This window comes from Hylobates moloch, unplaced genomic scaffold, assembly GCF_009828535.3.
Source record: "Hylobates moloch isolate HMO894 unplaced genomic scaffold, HMol_V3 SCAFFOLD_16, whole genome shotgun sequence".
In the NCBI taxonomy this organism is placed as follows: Eukaryota; Metazoa; Chordata; class Mammalia; order Primates; family Hylobatidae; genus Hylobates; species Hylobates moloch.
The window spans coordinates 5,050,823-5,063,039 of NW_026652291.1; the positions used below are offsets into that span (position 1 = coordinate 5,050,823).

The following is a 12,217-nucleotide window of genomic DNA, read 5'->3' on the forward strand; positions in this document are numbered from 1 at the left end:
GCAAGAGGCTGCCCAAGGGGCCCAGGGCTTGAGCCAACCAGGGGCCCAGCTGGCCACAGCCCTGGGGAGTGCAAGCGGCTGGGGCCTGTGAGGCTGGTGGGGCGCTGAGCTCCAACAGAATCCCTGAGGGCAGACCAAAGACCCAGACCACCCCCACTTCAGGACTCCCTTGCTGGGACCCGCAGAGCGGGGCTGACCCCATCTCAAGCTCGCACAGTTCTCTCAGTCTCCAGAGGTCCAGCAGGTCTGGGAGGAGGGAGGCAAGAAGAAGCTGCTAATGCACATTTGTTGCTGAAATCACTTAACAAATAGCAAAACACACATTTATTGGGCATCGCCGGCTGCCCGCCAGGCACTTTCACTAGTGTAGTCCTCACACCCCTGAGGCAAACAGACTTTTGTCCCCACTTTACAGATGAGGAAACTGAGGCTCAGAGGGTGGTACCCAGGATCCACAGCCAACCTCTGTGCTCATTCCTCTCATCTACGCTTGAGGAAGAGGGAGTCACAGAGCCCAGCTGTCATTAGGAAGGTTCAGTGACAAAAAGCTCAGTGCCAGATCTTCATGTCCCCTCCCCAGGAGCAGGTGGCGAGGACGGAGGGCAGCACGGGGTGGTAGGTGGTGCCGACACAGGCCTGCGTGTGCCCCTGCAGCGTGCATGCTCGGCTGGCTGTGCGGAAGCTGTACATCAGGACCCGGCCATCGGCGCTGCCCGTCACCAGCAAGTCACCGCCTGGGGAACACTCGCAGCCCACTGAGTAGCCCTCCACCTGCAGAGAGGGACACAGCAGGTGAGCAGGCCGCACCCATCAAGCCAGGGTGAGTACGCCCATTCTACAAACGAGCAGGCTGAAGCCCCGAGCTGACGGAGCAGAGCTGGGCTTCGCACCCTGTGTCCCTGAGGCCAAAGCCCAAGTCCCGCCCATGAGGCTGTAGAGCCCTGATGTGGGCCCACATCCCAAGGCCAGTTCAGCAGATCCAGCAGGACCAGCTCCAGCCTAGCTGAGGGGTCTGGCCTCAGTGACAGTCACTGAGCCCCCAGCCCCTTCCACCCCAGCAAGGCTGGCCTCAGCGTGGAACAGGAAGGATGCAGAAATGACACCCATGACCATTCTGTCCTGTTCCTGCCCCCCACTTCTGAGACCTGTCTGTGTGAGCCAACTACTGCTTCCTGCCCAGGACCTGGGGCCTGGGGTGAGGACCAGATGTGGCTCAGGGACTTGAAGAGACAGCGAGCCACATGGCATGCGCTCACCCAGGAAACAGAAAGCAGGATCTGCCCAGACAGAGGCTCCATGCACCCCAGGGCCCATGTCCAGGACTACCAGGAGGCTTGGGGCTGGGGCTCAGCATTTGCCTGGGGGACAAGGACAGAAGTACCTTGTGCCCTTCATAGCGCCGCCGTCTGCTCATCCGGTAGGGCCACACAGTAGAGAAAAGGGCCAGGTAGTTGCCATTGGTCTGTGCCAGGAACACGGGCTCTCTCGGGTGCAAGGCGAGGCTGGGGCAGGTGAACCTCTCCTGAGAACAGTAGAGCCACAAATGGGTCGGAGAAGACACCCCCCACCTGACACTCTGCTCTGGGGCCTGGGGCCTGCTCCCAGACCCTGGCTGGGTGTCTCCATTGATTTCCTATCACTGCTGTGACAAATCACCACAAGTTTGGTGGCTCAAGACACACACATTTCACATCACACATTCCTGCGAGTCAGAAGTCTGAAAGAGGCCTCGCTGGGCTGAACTCAAGATGTTGGTGGAGCTGCACTTCTTTCTGGAGGCTGGAGGGGAATCCAGTTTCCTCCACGTTTCCCAGCTTCTACAACCTGCCTGTGTCCTGTGGCAGGCAGGAAAATGCCCCCCAAAATATACCCATGTTCTAATTCCTGAAACCTGTGAATGTTACCTTACAGGGTCAAAACCAAGGGTCTCTGCAGACATAACTAAGGATTCTGAGATAAGCAGATGATCCTATATCACACTAAATGCAGTTGCGTGCAGCCTTATAGAAAGAAAGCCAAGGCTGGGTGTGGTGGCTCACGTGTGTATCCCAGTACTTTGGGATGCTGAGGCGGGTGGATCTCTTGAGCCCAGGAGTTCGAGACCAGCCTGGGCAACATGGCAAAACCCCATCTCTACAAAAAAGAAAAGAAAAGAAAAGAAAGGAAAAGAAAAGAAAGAGAAAGAGAAGGTGCAGAGATGTGACAAACAGTGAAGGTGGTGTGAAGATGCTGGCTTGGAGGGCTGGAGAGATGCAGCCACAAGTCAGGAATGCCGGCTGTCACCAAAAGCCAGAAGAGGGCAGGAAGGATTCTCCCCTTGATACTCCAGAGGGCACACCCTGCCAACACCTTGACTTCAGCCCAATCATACTTAATATTGATTACAAACTTCAGGCCTCCAGAACTGTGAGGGAATAAGTTTATGTTCTTCCACCCACCAAGTTTGTGTAACATCACACAAGGATAGAAAAGGAATCTACATGCCCATCTCCCCACCTCCACAGTGAGCCCTCAGGGACAGCCCAGCCCAGCTCAGGGACCCACACAGCCAAAATGCACAGTAAGTGAGGAGGTAAGTGGCCAAATGAGAAAAGAAATGCACAAACCTCAAAACACAGGGGGCATGAGATCTCAAGCTTCATTGACAGGAAGCACCCCTAAAAACTACCCCCTCAAGCTGGCTTTACATTGTTCTAACTATTGTCCCTAGGCCACACTCTCTAAGTGAGCCCAAACTCAGAGGGCAAAGTGGGGAGCAGCAGGAAGTACAACTGCAGGCTGATGTGCCCATCAGAGGCACAGAGGCTGCCATGGCCAGATAATGAGCTCCTGGTGTGAATGTGCCAGGCTGAGCACCTGCTCCCTCCGCATAGACAGTGTGGAGTGTAACTATAGTTCAGGCACAAGGCACCTTCATCTGCCTCACTTCCCCTGGGCTCCTGGAGGCAGGACACCCTCAGAGGCCAGATGTGCCCCTCCAGCTCCCTCCAAGGGCCTGTCCTGCCCAGTGGGTTGCCCTGGGACACCCTGCAGTGGAGGTCTAGAAGCAGGTTTGCTCAGAGCCACTTAGAACCCACTGAGAACAAGGAAAAGGCAGGGAGGAAAAGAAGGTGTACGCAGGATAGATATTTCATGTACACCCACATATATCATATACACATGACATATAGTTTTAAATTCAGAGATTAGTCTTGGGTTAGTTGAAATCTCAAAAGATGATGATGATGATGATGGCGGTGGTAGTGGTGACAATGATGATGGTAGCGGTGGTTGTGATGGTGATGATAATGATATAACAGAGATGGTGGTGGTGACAATCACAGTGGTGATGGTGGTGTGACAGAGATGATGGTGGTGATGATGGTGGTAATGGTGGTGGTGGTGCTAGACATGCTGGTGACAGTGGTGGTGATAGAGATAGTGTAGTGTTGATGGTGGTGGTGGTACTGATAAGAGATGGTAGTGGTGACAGAGATGGGGTGGTGTAATGACGGCAGTGATCATGGTGGTGGTGATACAATTGGTGGTAGTGACAGAGATGGTAGTGGTGATAGAGTGGTGATGATGGTGGTGCAGCAATAGAGATGCTGGTGACAGTGAAGGTGACAGAGATGGCAGTGGTGATGATGGTGATGATGGTGATGGTGGTGGGGACGAGAGTGGTGATGGTGACAGTGACGATGATGGTGGTGCTGGAGATGAAGAGGATGGTGGTGACGGTGGTGGCGGTGATGACGATAATGGTAATGGTGGTGAGTACACAAATGGCGATGCTGATGCTGATGATGGTAGTGCTAGTGATAATAGTGGTGGCGGTGATGGTGGTGGTGCGGTGGTGACAATGATGGTGATGAGTACAAGGATGGTGGTGGTGATGCTGATGGCAGTGGTGCTGGTGATAATGGTGGTGGTGATGGTGATGGTGGTGGTGGTGGTGATGATGACAGTGGTGGTGGTGGGTACAGAGATAGTGATGCTGATGGTGCTGGTGTGATGATGACAATGATGATGATGATGATGAGTATAGAGATGATGGTGATGGTGATGGTGATGCTGGTGGTGGTGGTGGTGGTGATGATGACAGTAGTGGTGGTAGTGACAATGATGACAGTAGAGGTGGTGGGTATAAAGATAGTGATGCTGATGGTGATACTGGTGATGGTGGCGGTGATGACATTGGTGGTGGTAGTGATGCCAATGGTGGTGGTGCTGGTGATAATGGTGGTGTTGATGGGTATAGAGATAGTGATGCTGATGGTGCTGGTGCTGGTGATAATGGTGGTAGTGGTGGTGATGATGGTGGTGATGATAGTAGTGGTGGTAGTGACAGTGACAACAGTGGTGGTGGTGGGTATAGAGACAGTGATGCTGATGGTGGTACTAGTGGTGATGATGATGGTGGCAGTGATGACACTGGTGGTGGTAGTGATGTTGATGGTGGTGGTGGTAATGACAGTTAAAGCACAGAAGCACTCCCTGTGCCTGACCTTTTATAAGCATTCTCTCTCTCTCTCTTAATTCTCAAAACTATTTTCTAATGAGGAAAGTGAGAATCAAAGAGGCTAAATAGCAGGCCCAAGGCTCTCCACCTTATAAGGTCATAGTGAATCCAGAGCCTTAATGCAGGTGTTCTAACTGTGGGGCCCCTGCTCTGAACTCCTAGGCTACATCAACTGCCAATGCCACTGAGGGTCAGAAACCCCTTCTGAGTAGCTGGTTGTGGTGGCAGTGGGAGAGTGGGGTTTCTCAGGTTGCACTGCCACGTTCCCCATTGATCTGGACTGAACTTCCCCCCCAGAACCTTACCCTGTGGGGTGGCTGTGCTGGCACAAGAAGAGCAGAAGGAGGTTGCATCTGGAAGCCCACACAAGCTCTCCATGTGTGCGGCAGGCCGAGACCTGCCTACCCCCATCCTGGAGATTTCAGTCCAGTGAGCCTCCTCCCACAGAAGGGACCTGGAACCTCAGACAGACCTGAACTACATGGAGACAGACCTGAACTACATGGATACACTCTGTGGCTGAAACTGACAGCAATGCTAAATGGGATTTCTTACGTGAAAAATCTGGTTGGAGATTTTGGCAGAGGTCCGGAAATCCCAGGCAATAATGGTGCGGTCAGCCGAGTCCCGGGTGGAAGCATCTGTGCTGCTCAGGAACTCGGAGCCGTCCCGGAGGAACAGGATGTCCAAGGTCTGCTGGATGGTCGCCTTGTAGCTTCTCATCACCTGCAAGAGTGGACACTGGTCATGCTGGCAGGCCTGGGAGCACGGACAGGCGCCTACGCAGGGAAGGCCAAGGACCCAGGGGGACAGGCAGGTTTAGTGAAGTCTATGCTGGGCCACACACACACAGGCTGAGCAGCACCCCCAAGCCATATATGGAATCATGGACCCTCCCGCCCCACACCCAGTCCAGTGTCTGTCAACTTCTCAGCCCCCCTGCTCTATTGCCACATGGGTCCAGAGAGGCATTCCTGTCACCCCTTGAGAGCAGCAGGATCCCAGGGAAAGCGCTAAGGGAAGGGCCCTTGACTCGCCAAGGGCACCTTGAGAGCATATTGACATCCATCAACAGTGGGGTCATGTTTTGAGTGGGTCTTGCTTCTGAAGACGTCACATAATTCACAGCTTGCGAAGTCCCAGATTGTTGTCCCTGGAGGAGCCACAGTAATGCAGGAGCAAATGTGCTTGGGGACAGACCATAAAGCCAGAATCACAGGACGTATTTTAGCTTTAATGACACTTTGTATTGTTTTAGCATCATCACCGATACTTCACAGTCTCCTGTCTCATAAACTGACTTTATTAAGTATCAAGCAGTTGTTTTGCTTTCTTAGAGGATTTTATCACATTCAGCTTCTGCTCTCAAATATCCAGCTCTGGTGGGGGGATGGAGAAGGGTCCCAGTACCAGGACTAGCAAGTAGCTCCACTTAACAAACTCACAGAGGACAGGACTTTAATTACAACATGGAAATAACATGCTGGGCACCCACTCGCAGCCATGGAAGCGCAGCAAGGTCTCAAGTTGGTCGCAGGGGCCGGCCGGTCCATTTACCAGTTCCTGGGGCGCCACCATGTGGCTGCAGCATAAACAGTTCAGTCCCTGGGCCCCCGCCAGCTCAAAATGAGCCATCTTGACTTTTTAATTGGAGTTCATACCTTTCAAATTTTGCAAACATATTTTCTGTCTTCCTCCTTAAAATATATACGTCAAATTCACATTAAATATGGCACTCCATAATTTCAGTTTAGGTTAGAGGAGGAGGAGGTTGAGACCCATTCTCTGGATGAGGTTCACTGAGGCCCAGGAAGAGGTAGGGATTTGCTCAAGGTCACATGGCCAGGGCATGGTGGAGCCTCTTCTGACCCCCGTGGCTTCCCTGGGACCCACAGTTCATCCTCCTGTTGGCCAATTCCCTGCCTCTTAATTCCTGGGGGAGGGTGGGCAACAGATGACTGTTCTTCTCTGGCTCAAGGTCACATGGCCAGGGCATGGTGAAGCCTCTTCCAACCCTCGCGGCTTCCCTGGGACCCACAGTTCATTCTCCTGCTGGCCAATTCCTGTCTCTGTAATTCCTGGGGGAGGGTGGGCAACAGATGACCGTTCTTCTCTGAGCCTCTTCCAAAGCAACCCTCAACTAGGGAGATTTCAGAGTGGGCCCCCTGAAGCCTAAAGAATGATCCAGGGGTGGAAAAAACAGTCTTCTGAATGCAGAACAGGGAGACAAGCTGCCTCTCACGGCACAGCTGCCTGCCTTCCTCCACGCACTGGATTCTGCATGCCCGTGCCTGCTCTATCCTCCCACGTGGCCTTGATATCACAGCCCCCGCCAGCCTCAACACTTCAATCCCCAAGAGGCTGACCCAGGGAAAGGATGAGGAAGATGACGGCCCTCCCTGCCACTCGCTGAGTGCCCGTTAGGTGCCGGCCCCTGGCTGGGGGGTTCACATAAGCTATCTCATGACAAGAGCCCCATAGGTAGCTTCTCTCGGTGGGCATGAAGTCTCAGAGACAGGCAACTTGCCCAGGAGCCAAGAACTACCTGCGTGCCCCTGCCAACACACCACCTGCCTCCCAAGACAAACTTTTTGAGGAGAACCAAAACAGTTGTTCTGTACATTTTCTGAGAATGGATGGAAATGGCCCAATTCATTAGGGTGTCATAAAAGTGAATGGCTGGGAAACAAGCCGTGTTATGGGTGATCCCTGCCAATAATGTGGCTGCAAGTGGAAGGCTGGCCTTTGAAGTGATCGCCGCCGAACATGATTTACTCGCCTTCACAACTGCTCATGCCCCAGGAAAGAGCAAAGGAGCCATTTGTGTGTCTAGCTGGTGGGTTTTATGGCAACCTTAATTACACCAACAGCTGGCATGGGACAGTGCTACCCGAGCCTAACGAGCTGGATCCAAAAGGGAGCCTCACTCAGACTCTTCTGGCAACTGCGGGCCCCTGGTAGAGAAGCAGGGACATGGTCTTGGGGAAAGCAGAAGATCGATCATGACACATGCAGGGGTTATGTCCCTACAATCTGCCCACCACTCGGCCCGCCAGCAAACCTGGGGGACGCTGGGCTGCTGCCAACTCGTCCAGAGCAGCCTTGGGTTCCTGCCACTCCCAGAGTGCACAGAGTTGGGGGTGGTCACTGGGCTCCAATCTTGGCCCACTACAGATTTATTATGTGCCTGGGGAAGGTTCGTTCCCTCCCTGGGTCTAGTTTTTGAGTCATCAACACGAGGGGCCCAACCACACCTCTGAGCCTCTAAGTACTCCTGGTCCTCAGAAAGAAGAAGGACCGGCGGATGCACGCAGCTATCCCTCACCCCGCTGCCAGTCCTCTACACCCAGACCTGAAGGACAGGAGGTGGGGAGACACTGCTCTGGGCTCACACACAACCCTGTGCTCCCTTAGCTGCCCACCTCAGCCACCTGCCTACGCCACAGAACTGTGAGCTCCTGGCACAGATGCCCTGCTGCCCACATTTCTGGGTCACCCTTGGCTAGCACTGGGTCTGCCCCCTGCAGGCATCAGTAAGGTGTGTCAAATTGACACTGGATAAGTGAGTGAATGCATAAATGAATGCGTGAATGAACAAAAGGTCGACTACTTTAAAGTAGCAATCCAGGGTCCTCTGGCTCCCAGCAACATCCTGGCACACAGGGCTGAGGCAACACACAAAAGCCTTTGCCACTGGCTCTCCCAGGATCCCGGGGTGAGATGACATTCACTCACAGGTCCTTCCCATGGCCCTGATTGAGCCAGCCCCTGCCCTGCCCCTCAGACATGGAGACACAGGAAAGCTGCTCCAAGACCTTGGTGGGAGGTGGGAGCACAGCAGGACTGTGCTCCATGCTGCAGCCTCACAAGAGCCCAGAGGTGGGTGGGGCCTCTCCTGGTCCTTGGATGAGCAGGGGTTAGATGCCAAGTGGGAGGGCCCAAGCACTTAGGCAGACACCCTGGGGACCTGAGCCTGGCAGCCTATTACTGGCTGCATAATTTTGGGCAAGTAACTTCCGTCTGTTCTTCAGTTTCCATACCTGTAAAGTAGGGGTAACAACAGGACCTCCAGCTGAGGAAGTAAGGGTGGTGTGCCCAGCTAAATGCCTGACAGATATGAGCCCGATGCTTGTAAACCTTCTCCTCCCCAGCCAGCCAGAGCTAGAGTCCCTAGGATGGAGCTGTGAGTTCTTGGGCAACTCTCAATAATAAATGCATTGTCTTCTTCCAGTGCCAAGATGCAAGGCAAAGTGGAAAGGTAGCACAGGGCCCACTGCTTTGGTTTAAACTCACAAAAGCAGAAGTCACCAATCACATAGGATGGTGGCTATCAAAAGCAATTGACATTTACATTAAACAAAGTAAACCATAACTATGAGAAAAAACATGATTGAATTTCTCTACAACCTGGGACTAGGGAAAACTTTCCCAGCTATGACTCCAAACCCAGAAGCAGTAAGAGAAAAGTTGAATAAACTGGACTATATAAAAACAATAATAATTTAAAAAAATACTTTGGGATGGCAGAAAGCAAGCAAGTAAATAAATAAAGTAAAAAAGACAAGTAGGAGAAATATTTACAACTTCTATTACAGGCAAAGGTCACTATCTGTAATATATAGATGGTCCCTAAAAATAGATGAAAAAGACCAATAGCTCTACAGAAAAATGGACAAGTAAACAGAGCTCAGAAAAAAAGGAAATGGTCCTTCCACTTTGCTCATAACAAAAGCAATGCAAATTCAAATCACATAGAGATACCATTACTTGCCTAACAATTTAACAAAATCCCAAAGTTTTGCAACACCGTTGTTAGGTGGCTCTGGGGGTGTTAGGTATCTACATATGACTGCCAGAAATGCAAATGGTACAAGCCCTGTGCAGAAAGGATTTAGACAACTTTGAGCAAAATAACATATGCATCGTTACTCGGCAATATGCATGACCCAGCAACCCCACTTCTAAGAACTAATCCTAAACTTACTCTGGCGAAATCCCAAAGAGATATAAGCACGATGCCACTGAAAGCAGCACTATTTGTAAAAATAAAAAAACAGGAAACAACCCAGTGTTCATCGAGAAAGGACTGGCTGGATAAACTCTAGTACATTAATACTCTGGACCACTATGCAGTTGTAAAAAAGAATGAGGAACCTATCCTGCTATGGAGTGATCTCCAGGACACATTGTTCAGTGAAAAAAAATCCAAAGTGGGAGAAAAAAAGCGTATAAAGTAAGAAGAGGTGATATGAACATGTGTCTGTGTTTGCTTCCACTAAGAAGCAATAAGAAGACAAACTAGAAACTAAAATAAGTAAATAAATAAGACTGCCTTAAGAGGTAGGGAGGGGAGCAGAATGGGGGAGACAGGGTTAGAGGTGGAACGTGGATGATTTCTCGAAATGTACCTTGTTTTGCAGATTTGACTCTAGAACAGGGGTTACAAAGTTTTTCTGTAAAGAGCCAGTCAGTAAATATTTTAGGTTTTGTAGGCCATATATAGTCACTGTTATATATAATTCCCTCTCTCTCTCTCTCTCTCGTGTGTGTGTGTGTGTCTATGTGTGTCTATGTGTGTGTCTGTGTGTTCGTTGGAGCTGGTTCAAAATGTAAAAACCATTCTTAGCTCAAAGACCATATAAAAACAGGTCACAGGCCAGATAAGACCCATCAACTGTAGTTTGCCAATCCTTTCTCTGGACCCATATACACGTTTTATTAAGTCATGCAACAAAATTAACTTAAAAAGCAATCTCTAAAATGTGAAAGCAAAATTAGGCAAACAAAATTAACCACGTATTGATTTGGTAGCTTAACTGCACAAATAAGATTTCTTTTAAAAGACCTGAAGCACAGTAATTTGATGGTCAATCCTTAGTTGAATATACATTATTAATAGAAAACTGGCAATATGGTGGTAAATCCTAATTAGATACACATTGTGAACAAAGAGAACTGCAAGAAATCTTAAAGTGTTTTCAGTTGTTTCATTGTTAGTGTCAATATATATAAAAGAAATGTGTTAAGGCAGATGGAAATTTAAAAATTTTAGCATAAAAGAGATTTTTTAAATATAAAAACAAAAAAGTAAAGAAAATTCTGTAATCCTAAATTTGAATTGGAAAAATCAGTATAAACAATAATTTATTTTGTCTTCACAAGAAAAATATTTCCCAGCTCTGTCCACAGAAGGAGTGTGGAAACAATCAGTAACTCAGCACCTGGATTATGGTTCTTAAACCCAGCTAAACTGGCCAGAAGTGACACAGATAATAGACCAAGACTATATATATACACACACACACATATATGTACATATATATGTATACTATATATACACACTATATATATACTATATATATACTATAGAGAGTCTTTAGATATATGATTATATATATTATATATAGACTATATGTATATATATAGACTACATATATGATACAAAGACTATATATAGATATAGAAACAGTCTTCCATATCTCTACTTACCATGGTCAGTCTCTCCTCTACCTTCTTAAACATATGTTATGGAGTTATAATAACTTTTAATGAATCATATATACATGCAATGTTTGAGATGAAAAATACATTAGATGGGATTAACAGCAGATGAGACACTGCAAAAGAAACCGTTAGTAAACTAGAAGACATAGCAATTAAAATTATGCAACATGTACCAGATAGAAAAAAATTCTAAATTTTAAAATGAACAAATCTAATGTAAACCTGAAATGGAGTAAACCCACTATGCATCTCTCTCTCTCTCTCTCTCCCCGCTATAAATTATAAAAAAAAAAAAACTAAGAAACTCTGGACAAAATTTTAAAAGCAACTACCTGAAGACTTTGAAAAGTCAATAATAGCAGGTGGGTTGGGAAAGGAAGTCAAAATTTGAATAAAGACCAGTATGGCAGATGAGGTTCCCAGCTGGTATTCACTTTTGTGTTTTAACTCCCGATGTTGACTCAAAGACTGACTGGATTAAGGCAGTACATAGTGGGCATGGACAGCAAACATTCTGAAATAAATCCATCATTCTGCCCAAATGATCAATCTGAAGAAAAAATAAACAGAGCTTTGGGGATCTATGGGATAATATCAAAAGCTTAAATATTTTTGTCAACAGAGTTCTTTTTTTTTTTTTTTAAGAGATGGAGTCTCGCTCTGTCCCCCAGGCTGGCGTGCGGTGGCACGATCTTGGCTCACTGCAACTTCCACCTCCCAGATTCAAGCGATTCTCCTGCCTCAGCCTCCCATCCTCTAGCTGGGACTACAGGCGCACGTTGCAACGCCCGACTAATTTTTTGTATTTTAGTAGAGATGGTGTGTCACCATGTTGCCCGGGCTGGTCTCGAACTCCTGAGCTCAGACAATCTGCCCGCCTTGGCCTCCCAAAGTGCTAGGATTACAGGTGTGAGCCACTGCGGCTGGCCATCAACAGAGTTCTTAAAGGAGAAGGTGAAGACAGCAGTACCCAAAAGAAAGAATATTTAAGGAAGTATTGAGTAAACTGTTCCCAAATTTGGTTAAAGGCACAAATTTACAAAGTCAAGAGACTCTGCAACCACAAAGAGGATAAATTAAAAAGAAAAAACACAATACAAACCACGTTCTGCATATCCCAATCAAACTGCTAAAAACCTCAAAGAAAAAACCTTGACAGTGCCCAGGAAAAAAAAATGAAGAATTACACAGAGGAGAACAATTTGAAATACC

At 48.6% G+C, this 12,217-nt stretch overlaps 1 protein-coding gene across 2 annotated transcripts in view; it reads right to left on the reverse strand.

Annotated features, from left to right (window-relative positions):
• Window positions 1-288: 288 nt before the first annotated feature.
• The window catches only part of WDR25 (WD repeat domain 25), a 155,092-nt gene continuing 143,163 nt past the window's right edge, over window positions 289-12,217 (reverse strand). For both annotated transcript variants that reach the window (XM_032134948.2, XM_032134949.2), the window contains exons 5-7: window positions 5,057-5,227; window positions 1,382-1,522; window positions 289-771 (exon numbers count right to left, since the gene is read on the reverse strand). In XM_032134948.2, coding sequence (XP_031990839.1) covers window positions 550-771; window positions 1,382-1,522; window positions 5,057-5,227 — 534 coding nt within the window. In that variant the 3' untranslated portion in view covers window positions 289-549. The remainder of the gene's footprint in view (window positions 772-1,381; window positions 1,523-5,056; window positions 5,228-12,217) is intronic.